The 17,938-nt window shown below is 42.3% G+C and overlaps 2 protein-coding genes across 15 annotated transcripts in view; one reads left to right on the top strand and one right to left on the bottom strand.

The window, feature by feature from the left end:
• The window catches only part of EPB41L2 (erythrocyte membrane protein band 4.1 like 2), a 209,009-nt gene extending 202,653 nt beyond the window's left edge, over positions 1–6,356 (top strand). For all 14 annotated transcript variants that reach the window (XM_034669151.1, XM_034669150.1, XM_034669149.1 and 11 more), the window contains one exon: positions 5,094–6,356. The gene's annotated coding sequence lies outside the window, so the exon portion shown is untranslated. The remainder of the gene's footprint in view (positions 1–5,093) is intronic.
• A 4,122-nt stretch (positions 6,357–10,478) lies between these two features.
• Positions 10,479–17,938, bottom strand: part of SMLR1 (small leucine rich protein 1) — a 24,647-nt gene continuing 17,187 nt past the window's right edge. The window contains 3 exon segments of the mRNA XM_002923339.4: positions 10,479–12,129; positions 16,937–17,088; positions 17,090–17,174. Coding sequence (XP_002923385.3) covers positions 12,044–12,129; positions 16,937–17,088; positions 17,090–17,174 — 323 coding nt within the window. The 3' untranslated portion in view covers positions 10,479–12,043.

The raw sequence follows: 17,938 nt of genomic DNA, 5'->3' as shown, positions 1-17,938 counted from the left end.
GAAAAGGCAAAGTGATTGAGACAGATCACTGGTTGCCACTGAGCTCCTAGGAAGAGTTTTTAAATATTGGGAAGCTATTGGGGCACCTGGGTTGCTCAGTTTAGCGTCCAACTCTTGATTTCAGCTCAGGTCACGATTTGGGTGTCTTGGGATTGAGCCCCACATTGGGCTCCTCGCTCAGCGTGGAGTCTGCTTGAGGCTTCTCTCTTCTCTCCCTCTGACCCTCCCCCGGCTCGCTCTTGCACGCACACCCACGCGCACATGCTCTCTCTCAAAATCTTATATATATATATATATATATGGAAGCTATCAAGTTCATGGTGTCCAGAATACAATCTTCCAAAATTCCAATTTTCACCTGAAAGCTTGAATTTTATCACTGGCCACAAGTATATTGTCAGTTGTTTTCCTTGAAATGACAAGCTCACCTCATTTTCAAGAAAATGCCTGCCAAATAGAATAAGTTTGTCCGTCAGTAATTCTCAAATAAAAAAGGTGTGCATGAACTCCTTCAATTCACAGTTCAAGCATTCTTTTTTTTCTCTCGACATCCATTGTATTTCTGTATGCAGCAGAAGTATTCTGTGCCCATTTTCCATTTCATTACACAGAATGTTAAAAAGACACGAACTCAGCGGTTAAGATGTAAGATAGTAATTTTCCGTGTTTCATCAAGGACATCCTTAAGTGAGGCTGCCTTGCCTTCTTTGTTTCTTATTTCACTGAGAGTGTGTGGTGGTAACGAACACAGTGACTTCTGGTACAATTTGGTGCCACTGCCTTGACCCGTGCCAAGATGCCAGCGGGTGTACTCCCCCTTGTTGTTGTACTATCGTTGAAAATGTCAGTCCCCTGAAAAGGGCAATTAATGCCTTAGTGTGATTATGAAATTGGTTTTTTTTTTTTATGAAATAGCTTTGACTTCACAACCCCCTGAAAAGAGTCTCAGTGACCTCAGGGTTGCAGAACACACTGAGAACTGGTGGGTCTGTATGGTGGTGGTGCTGCAAACACTGTTGTTATAGAATTGACTTCCCTGGGTTAACCAAATAGAAAATTTTAAAAAATATTTTATTTATTTGAGGATCGCATGACCAGGGGGAGGCACAGAGGGAGAAGCAGGCTCCCCACTGAGCATGGACGCCAGATGCAGGGCTCCATCCCAGGACCCCGGGATTATGACCAGATCAGAAGGCAGATGCTTAACGGACTGAGCCACCCAGCCGCCTCTCAAATAGAAATTTATCCTACTTGCATTTTTGGCTCCAGAACTCCTATCTTACAACAGAAATTATTTAAAGAATGAAAATCAAATATGCAAATTGGAGACGCAAGGAAGAAAGTTTAGCATTAGGAATAACTGAAGTCCATAACCATAAACTGTTGTATTTAAAACGGAACACTTGAATGCGTGGGTATCATTTTTATTTAGGAAGTAGTTGGATTGTCTCTCACCTAAATATTTTATTCATATTTTCAAGATCTTTGGCTATCCTGCTGCCCTACGATAATTGAATTTTACTTAATCCAAAGACAAATGTTACGGTTTCTTGCATTGGTTTATTTTGGATAAAAACCATATTTTTGCATTTTTATTGAGACTTGCTTCTGGGGCAGTGCTTTATACCATTTACAGGCAGTATTTCTAGTAGTTTGGGTCAAATGCTTTTTTATGAGTGCACATATGCAGTTTACCAGATCTGTTTCTGGAGTAGAGCACGCTCAGGCTTGAGCTCCTCACTGGGAGCCCCTGCCTCTGGAAACTCTGAGGCTGTGCTTTTCAAACGAGGTCCTAGAACCTCTGCGCTTGAATTTGACTGATTTCCCACTGCTCCTTGGGCACACTAAGATAAATCTGAGTGTTCTGGAACCCTCTGTGAAGACTTAAGGCAAAGTAGGCAACGGGCACAAGTCCTTGAGGAATTAGATCCAGAGTTAGAGCTGAGATTGGGTGAGACCGCCACACCAACCTATTCCCATGTTGGCCAAAAGAGGGGGACAGAGGCTAGGGAACAGGGCCGGTAGGCGTTAGGCATGTTCACTGACATTGTATAGTCTGGGGGTGGGAAACTGAAGCACGGAAACAGTGGTTTGGGCTTCTGTTTTTGTTCACTTGACCAAAATTCCAGTACCTCACGTATAATCCATATACTTCAAAGCTGTGATCTTACCCAAACTCAAGGGGAACATTATGATGTTGCCCAAAGGAAAAAGCCAGTAGTTAATAATAACACCTGTCCATTTGTATTGACAAAACAAGATGTCCAGACTATCATGAATATGAGGTAGAATTCAGACTTTAAAAAAAAAAAAAAGCTCTTGCATGAAGTACTTATATGAAGAACCAGGGTGTAGTTTTCAGTTTGATTGGAATGGGTGATAAATCATTTAGACCCAAAATGTAATCTGTTTAAAAAAAAAAAAGCCAGATGTGAAGGTTTTGGGTTGTTTTTCCTCACAGATACATGCCAGAACAGAAAAAATGTCAGTGTCTGATGCCTGTGTACCAGTGGCATTGGTGGGTCCGTCCTCATCTTTTCTCCTTCCCGGCTCAAGAGTTCAGAAGTTTACTACTTGCAGGAATGTATTTCTGTATGTGTTTAAGTACAGAAAGCAGAAGAGAGGTGGATGTGTCAATTATAAACTTGCTACAATAAATTATTCCCTGTTCATCCAGAACATGAGGCATTGGGGTGTTCTGAAATACTGAATATCTAATTAGCTCAGAGTTACACTTGATTTACTGCTTCTTAAAGAATGAGGGGAAAAAATGCACTTGAGCGAGGAAAAAAATGCATTTAACATTAAAATTACAATAAATATAATTTTCTTTCACTCTGAAAACTATTTGGAATTCTAAGAGTGTTAAGGTTGTCATTTGTAGTACTTATTACCAGAAAAAGAAATTGGTTTTTCTTTCTTTCTAGTGGTTTGATTGCGAATAAATGAAAGTAAATGACATTTGAGTTTACATGAGTAACTGTGTCTTTTTCTCTACATATATTTCAGTAAATGTTGAAGCTCTTTGAAATCAAGATCTCTCATTCAGTTCCTACACACTCCTAATTCCTGTTTACTTGTCTGCTAATGACTTGGAAACAAGTTTAATTTTAGCTTTCTTTTCTAAATTGAAATTTTTATTTTTGGTGAAAACCGATTCAGTGAAATAACATGACTTGGAGTCTAGAGGCAATGGAGAATGGGATCCTACAGCTCGTTCTTTCTGTGGGTTTCCAGGCACTGCTCACGTGAGAGGTTCCTCTTCTGTAATAGAAGCTGGGTGTGCGTGCAGCTCTGTTCAACAGATGACGCGTATTCCCTGCTCACAGAGAACGGGGCAAGCAGCTTGCAAAGAGCGGGGGTGGATCCTGTGACTGACTGAGGTCACAGCTAACTCCCAAACCCAGTTTGATGGGCAGTTTCATCCATTGCCGATCACCATCCCCAAGTTTCTGTTCATAATTCCTAGCCAAAAAAAAGATGACTTTGTGTTTTCTCCTTTGATTCCCGCCCCCCGCCGCCTGGAATCAAGCAGAAGTCCTAATGAGTCTGAAATAGCGTAAAGCAGACAACAGGTGGGAGACAGTGAATTTGATTAATCAATCTGTCCTGTATAATGAAGAGGCTAAAATAATATCTGTGATAAATCTCAATGGTGGGGAGTTTTTCTATGAAAACAAAACTTAATTTGATTGAACCAAAAGAATGTGCATTCTAATTGACTTTGGGGCCAGCGACTCTTGGAAAGGACATTAATCGCCACCCTCCCCTGTCCTCTAATCCCCTACCACTGGCCAAAACTTCAACTAAAAAGTGAAAAATTACCTTCTCAAAACCCTTTTCTCTCTCTGGGATAATGCACCCTCCTTATTTTTTGTCTGCCTCCCTGCCCACTCCTATTTTAGACCTCTCTCCTGCCTCCCTCCTTCTGATTGTGGGCTTCCCCAGGCCTCACATCTCTCATTTTTCCTTACACTCACAGAGACTAGTTCACCTGTGAGTTTCACTTGCCTTCTGCACCAGCCTGCAAAAATCCACACCCTGGTCCTAAGACTTCACCTGGGCTTTACGCCTGTCCTGAGGTCCCAGACTCCCCCTGATCGTGCTCCCTGGTAGTTTCTTGCTCGTCCCCGCCCTCCGATTGTTCTCCTACAGGTGCCTCCCATCCACACTTCAGCTGGTTTCCCTCAAGTCTGAGTCCTCATCACCGAGCCGTCCTGCCTGGCCTTCCTGTCTCTCTCCGCCCCACCCTTAGCCTCTTCATCAGACTGTAGGTGCAGCGATGTTTTCAGAACATAAACCAGGCCATGTCAAGCCTTCCTCAAAACTGGCCTCCTCCTCTCCTAGCCTTGTCACGCACTATCTGGACTCTCCAGCCCCTGGCTCTCTGACCTGTCTTCGGCCTCTTGCACTCTACCTCTGGGTCATCACAAAAACTGACAGCTGGTCTTTTGTCTGAATGCTCTTTCTGACTTCAGTCCTTTTTTCGTCTGTTCTGTACTCCTCGGTCTGATGTTAAAGAGTAGACCTAATATTTTTTACCCAGCCTTCCATTCCTCACCCTATTAATACTTCTCTCCAGTAATGTCCACTTCCTCACTATCCTGTTCCTCATTCATTCTTGCTCCCCTCCCCAAACTCTGTATACCCCCACTAACGTCATGCGCTGTCTCACTTCCTGGCCTCTTGCCCCATTCTGTTCTCCTCACCTGCATTTCTCTTCATTTCCAAGAAGTCAGAATGGACTTTGGTTTTTTCTCCTTCCTTGAATCTAGCAATAAAGCCTACACTGGCTTCTCCTTTTTGGATTTTTAATGTGTGTGAGTTACCTCTTTTAAAATTAACTCTGTGTGTGTGTATTCTTACTTGCCAGTTGTTTCTGTGTGCTTGTCCGTTCTCCACATATTGTAAGGACCCCAGGGGTGGAATAGACTTTCTCGTGCATGTCTTCTGGTCAACATGCTGTTTACTGTAGAGCGAGGCAAATTATAACTGTTGGTTATTTGATTTGGAATTGGATGGCGCATTCCTTAACATTGTTTTTCAAGCCTCTGTCTTTGGAATATTTAAGTCTTTTCTTCTTTTCCTCCTAGAGATTCCATTTTTTAAACAACATTCAACGTTGTGAACCTGAAGAATTTTGACCATTCCAAGTCTTAATGCCACACCACTACTCCAGCGAATTTATACTACGACTGGTAACAATGACCAGAAGCCTGAAGTATTAAAACGCCAACAACCAAACCTTACCTTAACAGCTCTGGTCTATACTGTTTCCTTGCATTTTAATACATTATTTTGTTTTATAACCACTTCTAAATATTCTTGATTCTTTCTTTTCTTTTCTTTTTTTTTTTTTAATTAGGGAGTTTTGTTTTTGTTTCCCGTTTACTTTGTGTGTACAACTACCTGCTTTTTATCACTGATTTTGATCAAATGATAGTGAACAAAGCCAGCCCCCCCGCTGGTAAGGTGCTGTTCACTTGAACAGCTGCTGTTGGGTGGAAAGGAAACTCTGTGACTAATTTCGATAGTGGCTTTCCTGTCTTCCAGATCCTTCCCATTGAATCCTTACCGAAAATCTTTACGGAGTTTTCAGATTGCAGTAAATATACTGGATGAGAAAATATTAATACAGATTAAAAGCATTTCTCACATCCTGAAAATTTTCTAAAGTTTGAGAATTTCATTGGGGCTATTTTTTATATGGGACCCTTTTTGACTTTCCAGTCCTCTGACTTTGTACTGAAAGTCAGAGAAGCTCCAGACTGGAGAATTACGAAGCAGCTCACTGACCACGCACTGTGTTTCGAGACCCTGTGGCGCTGCGGTGCCAGCGGTTCTCAGACACATGCTCTTCGGCAGCATTCCAGAACCAGGAGGGAGGAAGAGGAGAAACTACCATTTCCTCCCTTCTACTAAAAATTCAGGCAGCTTAAAACCTTAGTGCTTGCTTTCTTAACATGTCCAAATTTCAAGACTTTCCATTAGTTGAACACTCTGTGTAGAACACTTGCTTTGCATTAAACCTCCTTGTCTACTTGTAAAACTGACCTTTTGTTACTGAGCAGGTTTGTCTCTTTCAGAGAGTTGGATGATGCACACAGGTTTGAGGACACTGGGGAGACGAGCAGGGGCTGTGGTGGTGTTTTGATGGTTGCAAGGAAGCTATGCCATTTACAGCTGACATCGGAGACCTGATAGGGACCTATTAACGGCATTGCACATGTTTTCCTTCGCTTCTGACCCTGTGTATAGTTATGATGCCAGAGTAGATTTATAGCAGCTTCAAGTTGTATTAAATGATATTTTGCTTTCTGTAATACTGTTATAAAATAAAGTTTGTTTATTCTCTACACTTGTTTCTCTTTTTTATAAAGGTTTAAAAAATGAACTGGAGTGATATTTGCCGTCAAAAGTCTTACGATGTGGTGAAATGCAGCATTTTTTAGAATCTGTTATTCCGACCTTTTGTAATTTGCTGCTGCCGCCTGCATCACCGATGCAAAATGGCTAAGGCAGCATTGAAGGTCTGGAAATCCATTGTTTGGAGTTCCAGATTCCTCCTGCCTGCGCACACAGCCCATCGCCGCCTTTACACATTCTCCAAGGGAAGATTCCGCTTGTTTTCTTGGTGTTTTTTGTTTGTTTGTTTTCTTTTCTTTTCAGAAAATATTTTAGTTCTGCCATCTGAACCCCCGTAGGCTTCATGTTCTGCTCCACTCTCCGGTGGGCCTTAACGTATCAAGCAGAATGGGTTCTGCCAAGGGCCCACGTCCGTGTCTAATCAGGGTGGTTCCATTATAACTTTTGCCAAGACACATCAGATTAAGTGCTCCATTTTCTTCTGCACATTGAAAACATTAGACGGCAAATGACCAATAGGGTCTATTCTGTTTTAAAATGTTATGTAGAGTTTCTCTAGTCATTTAAAGTGAGCGTGTTAAATACAATTTACATGACTGTCTTCTTTGGGCTCTGTTCCCACTGAATTATCTCTCACCTTGTGGAAGGCCTTTCTCACTTTCCACAGAATTATTACAGAAACCACTCCTCTCTGGAGAAGCTGATCTCCGCCAGATAAGCCTTCATGACATTATAGAGCCAAATGTGGTTCTGTGAATCTATTTCTCATCAGAAAGCTTGTAGGGATAGCGTTCATATTTAAACCAGAGGTTGGATTTACCAGAGTTCTTTGAGAACCATATCTGTCCATTCTTCCAGTGCTAACTGCCCTGATAGGAAGTGTCCACAGCAGCTCCAGTGACTAGCAAATGCTATGTTTGATTAGGTCTCAGTTTCAGCTGATATAGCAAGGACAGAGTGGGGGGGGGTGTTCCCAGAGACATCTAGAGCATCTGTAAGGGCTTAGGACCGAAAGAGCAGCTGGGAACAGTGTTGGTAAGTAATGCCACGTGTAGCTGCAGCACAAGGCTACTGTTCTTAATATTTTATAGTTCTTAGAAGATATTTCCCAGGATGTTAGCTTGTTCTGTAAACTGAGCTTTTAAAACCCCAAATGATAGAATAAGAACGTAGGTCAACAGCGTTCACTGAGGTAAGAGACGTCTGGTGTAATTGTTTATCTTAAAAGCCATATAATTTCAGGGTGATAAGCAATAATTCCTTTTAGTTGCGTGGGGTTTTTACAGGTAACATATTACGTAAGCCTTATGAGCAATCCTGTGTGGAATGCAGGAAACAGCAGTGTGTTTCCCGCAGGCCACAGCTGGATAAAAAATAAGGTTATTTTTAAAATACATAGAGTTGGTAGAGGTTTGGTATTTCACTATCATGAGTAGCTTCTGTTTTCTTTTGTGATACATTGTGCATCGCATTATTCATTGCACACACCCACAGTTCATGGAATGACTATCACCGGGACTCTAGCAATGAAGCAGACTGTAGCCACAACTACTGCCCAACAAGGGCTTCATTAAGTATTTCCCCTTATTTATGGACAAAATTATTTGATATCTGAAAACATAATTGAGTATTCAGCTATAGGTAGGGAGGAGTGAGTTATGGTTGAGATGAAACAAGACTGTCCATTAGTGGGTAATTGCTAAAGCCAGGTGGTGGTAAATAGGGGTTTATTATATCATCCTGTTAAAATATTCCCTAATAAAAGGCTAAAAAGATACCCTAAAGCCCCATTTTTTTTTAAAGTCCTTTCTCCATGTACTGTTGGAGAAGAATACATCGTACTTCATTGTATGTGCTCTGGTCGGTTTCCACCTGTCTTCCATGCTTGCACGAGAGACTGGGACACTGGAATGTTACTGCTGAGACAGTAACAGGAGGGAATATACCTCAGTTAGTTTTACAGAAACCAGCCTGGACTTGGATGGATCCTTGCACGCACCCATTCATGTATTTGCTGGGATTAGGCCACAGTGGAGCACTGCCTCCAGAAGAAAACATGGCCACCTGGCAAGTCCTAGGTGCTGCCCTCCTGACCCTTGGCCACAGGGTCAAAAACGCTGACCCTGTGTATGGTTATGGTGCTAGATTAGATTTATAGCAGCCGCAAATTGTATAAAATGATACTTTGCTTTGAATACAAAGGCCTCAGAATCCTGCAGATGGACCTTGTTTCCCCTACTCAGAGTAACCGAACCATGTGACTAATGAAGGCTCTGAAATCTCTCTAAAGTGAGGTACTTCTGCATCTCAGTGCGGGGATATTCTGCTGGTTGGATGAAATAAAAGTGTGTACAATGCCTAGCGGAGCTCCTAGCACAGTAATACCCTCAAGACATGGCAGTCATTGTGAGTAATAACAGCACTGTGCATGAGGTAATCTACCACTGGCAAATACATGGAAGATCATGCCATTCTGAACTATGTTGAGGGCTTTCCCTAGTAGAATTCTGTGCTATTCTAGGGTTACTTGGGAAGTCTGTTGAGAAGATTTTGTCTTTGAGAGTATGTGGACCTCACTTCCCTGAGAGTCCCACAGTGTCAGGGGCCTCTTATGGTCTTCTCATGGTCTACCATGTGGAAGCAGCACAAGTACTTGGAGAATCTGGCTGCTGGCTTCCTAACCACAGACTCTTGGATGAATTTCAAGGGTCTGAACTTTCGCCAAATATATGCAAAATTGTGGGTGTATGCGTGTTTCTTAGGAATAAATTCCCGGCTTTCATCAAATTCTCAAAAGGCTTCTTTATTATCTAAATAAAAGTTATAAACTCTGCTCTTAATAATCTGGGCTTGGGAATGTGGGTTTGAATAATTAAAACAGTGGAAAGAATTTTTGAATTTCCAATCTGTGTGGTGGTAATTATAAATAAAATATTTTCAATGCGTGTTTTCTGTTCTGTTGTTTGTCACTCATTTGCCAGGGTAAATACCATTGTATAAATTCTGATAAACTCAGAGGTCTCTTCTGGTTAGCACATTAATTATAAAGTCAGCAAGAATCTCAAGAGTATTCTAAAAATTCTGTTTCTAAACAAGTCAGAAAATTAATTTCCAGAATGTGTTTTAATAGTTATTAATTCTGATTTCTGAGACACACTGTTGCCAAGGAACTTAAGATTTCAAGGAAAAGTCGTTTTTGGTGTATGGGAGTGTGTGTTCTTGATTTTTAATTGCTCCTACATTCTAGAAAATACTAGAGGTCAAATTAGTTATAAGTAAGTTTCCTTCTTAAGCGTTGTGAATAACGTTTTGGGGAACATAATGTGTGTATTTCCTCGCCCCGTTTTCTGTTTGGTCAACTTATATAGGTCCAGGATATAGAGGAACGGTCGTGGATTTCAGTTGCCCAGCACTGTGAACAAGAGAGGTGTGGGACCTTAGTATTAACAGCTTTATTTAGCTCTGTAAAAAAAAAAAACAAAAAACAAAAAGTATTCTTTGGTGAATTTTCATTGAATACATAGCAACATAACAAAAGCATTATTTTATCAAAGGTCTCAGGTTGGGAAAACAGTTGGGAATTCTTTCAGGTACTAGAACATTAGAAATAGGAGCCGTTGTGAGACCCTCTGGGTTGTGCGTGCATTCGTGGCCCCTGAGAGAGGCTTTGGAGCACAGGTTGGAGCAGAGTAGAGGATAACATAAGGAGACTGCAGCCTGGTCTAGATGGCAGGAGCGATGGCAGGAGCCAGGGCTCTCCAAGCCGGAAGAACACCTTACACTGGACGGTGAGCACGTGAAGAGCAGGTGCGGCTGACTGGCAGCGCTCTGTGAAGGGTTTGACCAATTGAGTAGCCGTGCCTTCAAGCAGATGGTAGCAAAACCCTTGGGACTTGGTCTTTCCATGGGAAAACATGGTTCTGTTTCTCTTTACATTTAAAACCCTTGAATCTGCTCAGGATTTCATTGGAAATTACTCTTAACAGCCACAAAAGAAATGGGTCTTGCTTTAAACTCCTTGGTTATGCTCACCGCTGAAAACACGGTGTTTGGAGCTCATCTGCTATCACAGTAGCTGGGATGCATTTTCCCTGCGAAGGAAGAGATGGTGGACTTGCCTCCACCGGAACCAAAAGCCAGCCTCCCCTCTTTCCAGAAGAAGGTGGAGCCAACCCTGGTGGCCAAACCACAGATTTGGCTGGCAGCTGGGAATACGATGCATCCTTTCACGCCTTCTGTTAAAGAAAGCATTTTTATATAAGCTGATTTCCATCAGGGGCTAAAAAGAGATCCCTCCCAGAACTGATAGAATATTATTATTCCTTCCATATGGCATGAACACTGTTATTTTAAATTACTTCAGTCTGAAAGCCCCAGCAGACAGTTCCATTGTAATCAAATGCAATAAAACACAGAATGAGTGTCTTCAAACACTGAGTTTTACATTATGCAAGAAGGGCAAATGGAGACTGATGACTCTGGATGCATGTGAAGAATTTGGAGTGGGGAGAGCGGTAGCTAAGAAAATACCCAGCACCAGTGGTGTGTTTTTGCTTTTGGTCATTTACACAATTTTTCGTAAGATTGTATGTCCCTACCGAAGTTGGTGCATTTCTTACAGGTGACCAAACTCAGTACGTTTTATGAAGTTAATCGCTCTAACAGCTTATTAGATTCACATGCAAAGATTAGACTATAACCAGACTCACTTTTAGGACATGGGAAGCATCTTTTGTTGGTCTTAACTAAGAAACTGTGGAAAGCACATACATAGTACTCAATCTGTTTTAATGACCGCTTTGAATTAGTGTTTCTTTTTGGTTATCTATGTTGGGTCCTTGGAGCTCCCACTGGAAAAAAAAAAAAAGGAATTCCGCTGGTGAAATGTTGACTTCTTTCCATATTTATAAATAGCTCCCTGAAGGTTTGGTTTTAGAGGCAAATGTTTGAGCTATTCTCCATATGAGAGTACATGCGTGTCCTGTTCTTCCCTTCGCCCACCAGGAAATTGCCAGTATTCCCAAGCCATTTCTTCCTGAAAACTGCCTTCACGGCTGATCTAGTATGGAGAGACTCCACTTGTTTTGTGCGTCATCACAAGTGTGGTGTGATTTGTGAAATCAGCTGGAAAAGGGAGAGAAAGAAGCAAACTCAGGGCCGGAAGTAATGCCTGGAAGGACGCCATTTTAGAGCTGCTATGTGGCAGGCGGAGGAAGTGGGAATACTGATGCAGAGGAAATCCACAGAACTCTCAAGGCACTCGTGTTTTGCTGTCCTTTTGCTCTCTACCAGAGTTTCTTCACCTATAAAATCAGAATAATATACCCTTCCATGGGATTATGTAATAAAGATACCTAAGAATTTTATTTAAAAAACTGTCCTTCAGAGTAGACAGAGTCATATAAAAGTTAAAAAGTTGCCAAGCATCCAGTCCATAGTGCACATCCAGGAAAATCTTGTATTCTTGGTACTCTCTGACAAACTGCTATTTAACTGAGTCTCATAGACGTCCCCCTGGGTAATAGCTGCCACTTTGCAAAGTGGTTCAGAACAAGCTTTTCAGTATTCTATTGGTGCCGTTGTTCAAGTTTATGAACTTACTTTATTAGCTAAGCCATTGACCGTTAGAATGACCGGTAGAATTTCGCTGTGCTTCAGCCATGGATTCGTCCCCAAGTCATGTTCTTTTCGTCCTCTGGTACAGGTAAGAGCCAGCCTTGCGTTTGTGCTGGTGATGGGGGGTCTGCGACAGTTCTTCGTTAACTGAAAGGAAAATTATCAGTTAGTACTTTAGAGGCAGCTGAGTGCCTGTCGTTGGTCATGGACAACTCATGCGTGGGTGTTGGCCAGCATTTCTGCAAGTTACTCAAGGCCAGGTCCCCAGAGCAAGGCCTGTTGCAGGGTCTCACTTCATCTCCCCAACCACTTCTAACAGAAATGTAAATTTTATTTTGAAAGATTGGCCCAGATTGTAGTGGACAGATGACAACTATAATTGTTATATGCTAAGTATATTTAATATTTAGCAGATTAAGTGTTGATTAAATGTATTAAGACTTCCTCATTCAATAAGCATTGATAAAGCATGTCTGTAGGCCCCAGGACCGGGAACGTGGAAATGAGTAAGATTGAGTTTCTGTCCCTGGTCCTCCCTGCCCCCAGAAATGTGCTGGGCATTTAGTCTTTAGTTATGTCAAGTTAGTCTTCTCCCTTTTACATTTTGCCATCCTTTACTAAAAACTGACCGTTTCAACTTTTTACCACCTGCACATTCCCTGCACTTATACTTACCCTTTTCCCTCTTGATTGCTGACGACTAAAACATATATATGGAGTTCAGTGGAAGATGTCAAGCCATCTGCTACTTGAGATGTTTTTTTTTAGAATGTAAGTTGCTGAAGGCCAGAATGTGATCACTTACCAGACCTTATTTTGGCTCTCACTCCATACAAAAACTTGAAGGCATTCAAAAGACACTTAAAAAAAAAATGATTATTTGGGCAGTGTTGGTTATTTAGAGAGCAATTTGTCCTTGATCAAGGTGATGGTATTTGGGGGGCAAAGAATAATACTGAAAGTAGAGGTTTAGGAATCTCAGGACTTGGGGAGATAAGATAATCAAAACTTCTACTCTAGAAAGTAAGAATTGTCCATGGGTGTGGTTGATGAAGGATTTTCATGATGGAAAGTTCAAGATGCAGACCTCTGCCTCAAGAGCTACTCCTTAAGGCAATTGACAGAGATTGAAGAGTGCAGGATGCTAGAGAATTTTCTTTCTTCCTTTGTGAGAAAATTGATGTTGTCTACATACTAATTAAATTTATATGCACCATTACCTCCCAAGGCTTCAAGTGTAGGGATTAATGTTGAGTGATTACAATACCTCCACATGCTTTCCATCACATCTTAAAATGCCTCTCTTGGCTGATGAACTAGGATATATGGGACAGGCAAGCTGATTTTCTGTTTCAGAACATAGGACTCTGGGGTTCTGTGAACACACCAGTTAATCTGTCAATGTCCCTTTCTTTACAGGAGCAAAATAGGAATGATTACACTTGCCATAACCCCGGTTGGAAGATTAATGACATGACATTTGACCATCTGGTTACAGTTTTTAAGTGGGAACTGCTAAATAGAGATACAAACTGGTGATTTTTTGGGGCCAAGTCATCTCAATTGCCTCAAACTATAGAAAAGATATGACTACTTACACTTAGGCAAACAGCTACAGAAAGAACTACCCTTTAAGAATGTTCTTAAAGTTTTTTTTAAAGGACAATTTGGAAGATAACGGGAACAGATCTACATAAAAATGAAAATATGTTTAGGCTAAGGTTGTCTGCTAACACTGGAAAACTTAATCAGGAATTATTCCAAAAAAGGGTGCGCAGTTCCCGTCGGGGAGAAGAAGAGAAGATAAGCAAAGCTCAGTTGGAATAGAAAATTCTTGAGAGAGTAATACAGTGCAGGGTGCCCCTCAGCGGCTATCCTGGCCAGGTACCTACAAGGAATAGTGCCCAGGGCCCTCACTTGTCTCATCCCACCACACTTGGGACCCAGTCTCAACTGAATGAAAACTGAAAACAGAGAAGCCTGCTTTGGTCCGGTCAGCAGGGCAGTCCTACCTTGGTATCCTGCAGATGGTGTCCTTGGCAAGCTGCTGGCAGCAGAGTGCTAACAATCATTAGTATTTTTTCCAACAATAAGCCTCAGATGGGACCCGTACCTCATTAAGTGACTGATGCAGAGAGTTTTGCCGGCTCCTTCCACCTCCTCAGTTACCTCTCCTGGGCTCCTCACCTATAGCCTAGAAGCTCCAGGCACACTTCAGTGAGAGCCAACAAAAGGGGACCATAGAGAAGAACCCCAGAAAGTGGAGGCTCATGACATCGTTGTGGGGGCTCCTTCCCTGTTTGGAGGGTCCTGCTTCTGGTGGGAGCGCTCTGTTCTAACGTTGGGACAAGACTTAGGGAGAAGGGCAGGTCATTCATCAGGCCATTGACCAGGCCTGTAAATGAGGACAGAGCCAGAAACAGAGAGATTTGCAATGTCTCTCCTCCAACTTCTAACAGTTTTGCCGGATGTCTTCTGTGGTTTTCTAGACCTGGGATTGTTCTCTCAGTTCTGAAAGTCCATAGTAAAAATCTGTTCCAGAATCTCGGACAATTCCTGGTATATGGTAGCTTCTCAGATATGTGTTGAATGAATGCATAAGAACTCTTCCTACCCAGAAGTATGGTGCACATTTGCAACAAGGCTCAAGTTGGTGAAGGGACTCTATCCAGGAGGCCTTGGCATTCATTGTGTAGAGCTGGCCTCCTTGCTCTCTTTTGGGTTACATGCTGTGTTGCAAAAGATGGAGGCTTTGATCTCTAGACAGTTTACGTGTGCAGGGATGTGTCAAAGAATGAAGGTGTCACCATGCAGTGATCCTAGTACTCAGGCTGAGCATGTCCTTGGGGCCTGGCCCTGTGGGCACACATTGCCTGCTCTTTGTTCTGCATCTGCCCCATGTGATGCCAGGCCACACTTTCAAGGGCAGGCTGCCTTCTCCAGGGTCTTCTGAAGGAATATGATTGATATGTCTATGCCTCGTAATTATCTACATTATCTAAATAGGTAAAAACTGTAGACCCATTTAACTTTAATTTTTACAGATTATAGATATTTTCCCCCAAAAGTCACCCAGGGATAAGTAAGGCTATAAAACCAAGATTCATCCTTTTTTGAAGAAGAGTCTGTCCCAAATACCAGGTGCCCTGCTGAATGATCTGACCTATAACAACTGATAAGTAGAGGCCAGTAAGTTACTCCATGAGGGTATCTTTGTCGGTTGCTGCCTCATTTAATGCTTGATACGTTTTTGAGATACTAAATATTTATCTACCCCAAAAGGCAGCCAGAGATGAAACTTGGGAGTGACATGAACAATTCAAGTCTCTGCCTGTGACGTCAGCATCCTGGTACCGCTCCACAGGGTTCTCAATGTCACTGGGGGCCTGGCATGTGTGTGAATGACAGTGGCCATTGCAATAGCTTTAGAAGACTTTCAAAATGGAAATGTTTGCAATGCTGGGCATTGAACCAATTTGGAAGGCTAAAATCCTATAGTTAGGATCCTGGGGAATTTCTAATTTTCTCTTCCTTTTTCAGAGGCTCTTTTCCAGGGCTCCGTGTTATGTTAATGAATAGCTGGGTGGCAGAACATCCAGTAGACTGGTCTTAAGGCCGTGAGGATAAACTAACTTAATAAAGAAAAGGATTTATCACATGAATGCTGTAGAGCAAGAAAGAAAACAGCTGGGTCATTCAACAAGAGAGCTGTTCATAAAAATGAGACTGAAATGAAATGCTAGGAGAGTATTTGGGTACGTTATGATTGGAAACTTATGATTCTATGTGCTCCCTGTTCTCTAGGATTTCTTTATGTTCTAAATCTCATCTTAAAAGTATCCCCGGGACCCCTGGGTGGCTCTGATGGTTAAGCATCTGAGTCTTGATTTCAGCTCAGGTCATGTTCTCAGGGTTGTGAGATCGAGCCCCGCATCAGGCTTTACGCTGGACGTGGGGCCTACTTAAGATTCTCTCTCTCCCTCTCCCTTTGCCCCTCCCCCCCATAAAAGAAAAGAAATATCCCCAGTTGTACTCCTATTTGATTTTAGGTCATATGTGATGACATTCTTCATTCAGTATTCTGAATGTCCGTTTATAGAATGGCATCCATAAAGGCATTGCCCGGACTTGGTCAGTTTTTGTGAGAGAGGAATGATTTTCAAATTCGTTTTTATAGTGCTTTACTATGACACCATCCCACTTAAATATTACTGCTTTTTGTTGTTATTGCTAAAATAACTATTAACCTCTATGATATTAATCTAATGTTTGCTGGGCACATTATTAACATTTAGTCTGTGAAGTCACCATTCAGTTTCATTGATTTAGTTACAGCAGAATAAACAGTCTCAATCCAGGACCCCACTGCCTATGTGCAAGTCACTTTGAGCTCCTGAGTTGTTTTGTATTTTCTCCTTAAGACTGCAGTCTCATGAAAAGTTTACACCAAGCCCTCAACTCTCTTTTAGGGCTTGGACATTCGCCGAACACCGTGATAGCACAATGTTTGGCACATTTTCTTAATAGAAGTTCCATGGGTGAAAAAGAAGTGTGCGTGCACACACTCATGTCACACGCACACAGATATCTGTCAGGTAGAGAAGGCAGACCATGATACATGTTTCAACATTTGTGGAATATATTGCCCTAGGAGAGAGAGATAAGCGATCACAGGTCAAAATTGCTGATTCACAGTTCGACTGTCCAGGGCAGGGTGGGGGAAGGGGCTGCAGCTAAGGGGTCCTCATCGCAGGCCTGCAGAGCCTCGCTTAGGATTCACCCTGTGGAAAGGACCGCACTGCCTGTTCACCAATGACGGTATGTGGAGAGCGCTTAGTGAGAAGTACCGACAGATCGCAACCATGCATGGCCCCGGAACCCCCAGAAACACTGACGATGCACTGGCTTGCTGCAAGGTGTGCCATGGGAAAGGCCTTTGAGCCACCACACTTACCCTCCATCAGTTTGATCCTGAAGTAGGCGATGAGAAGGAGAAGCAGCAAAGTCACAGGTAGGAAGACCCCAGCAAGCAGGAACCAGCCAGGGAGCTCCCTCATGAACGCGGACATCACAGAGCTCATTGCCAATCACCCAGACCCCAGTGGCCAGCGGGTTCACGCTCCGGATGAGGGCAGCTTTGCTCAGAGTCTGCACTTGTTTTCTTCTGGGGTTCCGGCCTTTGCTCAGCACATCTCAGTGGAAATCTTGTGGACTTTGCTCTATTTCAATAGCCCCGTGAATTCTGAGAGGATTGCTAGCAGGTTACTCTGTAACTCAGCTACAAAGTGTAGAGGACTTGAAATGCGATTCCTCAGAACCATTGCAAGAGGAGCATTTATCTGGCAGGGTTGGGAATGACACTGGGAGGCCTAGATTTATTTGTATTCAGGTTATCTGGAGTGAAGAGTACCTGACTCCAAGCAAACCTCATTGTTACAGGTATTCTACTTATATATTCCCAGACGAGGGGAGAATTTTCCCTACATTTTCTAAAATTCAGAGTTGAAAATTACTTAGTAGCCATGTTCTTGTACCTATGAACCTGTGTCTAGAAAAAGTGAACTTTCCTTCATATGTAGTTGATATGACTAGTATCAAGGAAGGGGGAGCAATACTCTTCCCATATGTAAAAACTCTTCCTAGTATGTCCTCCTCTGAATACTTTTCTAAGAGGGGCTTTGGTATGTTTATTTATTCAACAAATACTTAAGTCTACTAGAACCCAACCTCTTGGCTAGATGCTGGCTGTACAAAGAATAGTAAGTCATGGTCCCTGCTTTCTGAGAGTAGAAACAGACACAGGAAGAGGTAATTGCCATAAGTGTTGATAGCGATGGAATGGATAGTATTATGACTCCTTTTCATTCTCGCCTTGATGTATCCGTTTTTGCTCACTGCTTTAGTAGTTTGTACTCGTAGTTATCTTCTGCTTACACATTTCTGTGGCCTGCCATTA

The sequence above is a fragment of the Ailuropoda melanoleuca genome, chromosome 10 (genome assembly GCF_002007445.2).
Source record: "Ailuropoda melanoleuca isolate Jingjing chromosome 10, ASM200744v2, whole genome shotgun sequence".
Lineage (NCBI taxonomy): Eukaryota > Metazoa > Chordata > Mammalia > Carnivora > Ursidae > Ailuropoda > Ailuropoda melanoleuca.
Note: the sequence above shows the minus strand (reverse complement) of the source record. Positions and strands in the feature narration are given on the sequence as shown.